The sequence below is a fragment of the Dipodomys ordii genome, unplaced genomic scaffold, assembly GCF_000151885.1.
Source record: "Dipodomys ordii isolate 6190 unplaced genomic scaffold, Dord_2.0 Scaffold230, whole genome shotgun sequence".
Classification (NCBI taxonomy): Eukaryota; Metazoa; Chordata; class Mammalia; order Rodentia; family Heteromyidae; genus Dipodomys; species Dipodomys ordii.
In genome coordinates this window covers 76,919-79,436 of record NW_012267446.1, presented here as the reverse complement: position 1 = coordinate 79,436, position 2,518 = coordinate 76,919, and the positions used below count along the sequence as shown (strand labels likewise).

The 2,518-nt window shown below is 44.5% G+C and overlaps 1 protein-coding gene across 1 annotated transcript in view; it reads left to right on the top strand.

Annotated features, from left to right (window-relative positions):
- Window positions 1–1,202, top strand: part of LOC106000610 — a 74,923-nt gene extending 73,721 nt beyond the window's left edge. The window contains exon 18 of the mRNA XM_013035893.1: window positions 286–1,202. Coding sequence (XP_012891347.1) covers window positions 286–1,202 — 917 coding nt within the window. The remainder of the gene's footprint in view (window positions 1–285) is intronic.
- The last annotated feature ends 1,316 nt before the right edge of the window (window positions 1,203–2,518 follow it).

The following is a 2,518-nucleotide window of genomic DNA, read 5'->3' as shown; positions in this document are numbered from 1 at the left end:
GAAGGAACGAAGGAAGGAAGAAAAAGGAAGGAAGGAAGGAAAAGAGGGAGAAAATGAAGGAAGGATATAAACAGAAAAAAGAGAAAGGGAGGAAGGAAAGAAATAATGTGAGAAAGAAAGAGATTTCACCTGAAGGTATTTTGATATAGAGAGTTTAGTACTTCTTATTGAAAGCAATACAGGTCACCTGGTGAATCAGGGAAAATGAGCTGCTTGAGTGGAGGTGGATGAGAGGAGAGAGAAATTACTGATCACAGACTAATAGTGATTCTCACTCCTCACCAGACATGGAGCAGTGTGTCAGGTGTGCAGATCATCAGTTTGCCAACACCCAGAAAAACCACTGCCTGCTGAAAACTGAGAGCTTCCTGGCTTATGAAGACCCCTTGGGCCTGGTTCTGGTCTGCACAGCTATCTGCTGCTCTGTACTAACAGCTGCTGTCCTTGGGGTGTTTATCAAGCACCAAGACACCCCCATTGTCAAGGCCAGTAACCGGGCCCTAAGCTACATCTTGCTCATTTCCCTCACCTGCTGCTTCCTCTGCTCCTTGCTCTTCCTTGGCCGTCCCCACGCAGCCTCGTGCATCCTCCAGCACACCACATTTGCAGTGGTCTTCACCGTGGCCGTCTCCACAGTCCTGGCCAAGACCATCACTGTGGTTCTGGCCTTCACACTCACTGCTCCAGGGAGAAGCATGAGGCAGTGGCTGGTGTCCCGGGCTCCTAACCTCATCATCCCCATCTGCACTCTCATCCAGGTGACTCTCTGTAGCCTCTGGCTGGGAATCTCTCCTCCCTTCATTGACACAGATGCACACTCTGAATATGGCCACGTCATCATCCTGTGCAACAAGGGTTCCCTTACTGCCTTCTACTGTGTCCTGGGATACCTGAGTGCCCTGGCCATGGCCAGCTTCACGGTGGCTTTTCTGGTTAGAAACCTGCCTGACACCTTCAATGAGGCCAAGTTCCTGACCTTCAGCATGCTGGTGTTCTGCAGTGTGTGGCTCACCTTCCTGCCTGTCTACCACAGTGCTAAGGGGAAGGTCATGGTGGCCGTGGAGGTCTTCACCATCTTGGCCTCCAGTGGAGGTCTCCTGGGCTGCATCTTTGCTCCCAAGTGCTACATCATCTTGATAAGACCTGAGAGAAATTCCCTGCACAGGTTTAGGGAGCAACCACCTGGAGGAAATAAATCTTAAGATGAACATAAATGTTGTCTAGAATGCTTAGCAGTTCTGAGACTAATTTATACAATTTTGTCAGTCAAAATTAATTTGACCTGAGGAATTCCTTCAACTAATAAGTTACTCTTACTCATTTTTCTGGTTATGTTAGAGTCAGAGCAAGGTTCCATTTAGACCTTCTAAATTTCCATTTCATCCTGGATATCCTTTGCTTCCTCCAATGTAATCTGCCTTTTATGCTATGTCGTCCATTTGAGTACATTGTCTGCTGTGATTCTTCCACTCCCTATATGTGGGCTATATTACTGCTTGAATATCAGTATATTGCTAAATTCACTGATATGTGAACATTCATCTTGGTGAAAGTTTCCATGCTTTGGTTACAATTTCTTGAGTATATTTTCTGAGATAGTTTTACATTTCTGCTCACATATTTGCTGTTTTGCAATATTACTGAATGTGTTTGCCTAAGAAATCTCTCTCCTCTCTCTCTTTCCTCCTCCTCTCTCTCTTTCTCTCCCTCCCCCCTCTCTTCCCTCTCTTACTCTCTACCTTTAGAATTTTAGAGCAGGATATTAATCAGCACCAATTTCCCATGGGAATCTGTATGTGTACTTTTTCCCAGAAAATGAGACAGGGTATCAACATGACTTATGCAGAACCACTAGAGGAGTAGTTTGATTATTGGTCCATATTTCTCACTGGAAGTTGAAGGTAGAGAGTGCATGACTGTCTGAACTGAGCCTTGTCATCTTAGCCCTAAGTATCCTCAATAGCAATAGATAGAAAAAGAAAAAAGGATCCCAAGACAGGGGGAAATACCGTAGATCATGCTCAGACTCAATATCTGTCAATGTTCTTTATATAGTACTAGAGAAGGAACAATTCAACCATTCAGAAGACTCCCTGAAGAAATCAGAATCTGTTGCCTGTTTGTTTGGAGTGGTAATTGAGGCTTCTTGACTTGCCATTTTTCTTGTGTTTCTATGGTTTGTTCTGCTCACTTGGAAATGGCAACAGAGCAGTCAATGAAAAACCTAGAGAATAGTTCTCAAAATGCTCTAGAAACACTACTGGTAAGCATGCTGAATGAAAAGGGCCCCTTTAGTGGCAGAGTACAAGGGAAAGGCTATAAGGAAAAAATTGGGAATCCAGATGTTAAAGAAGTTAATGAGGCCAAGAAAGGCCAGATGCTCTTAGTTGGACAGAGCTAGGGGGTAATTGAGGAGTTTCTGAAATCTGCAAGGAGGTATAGCTCATCCCTGATGACAAATAATGACCCCCAGGTGTGATGTTAGATATGACACAACTGGGCCTTGTCTTTCAAGGTT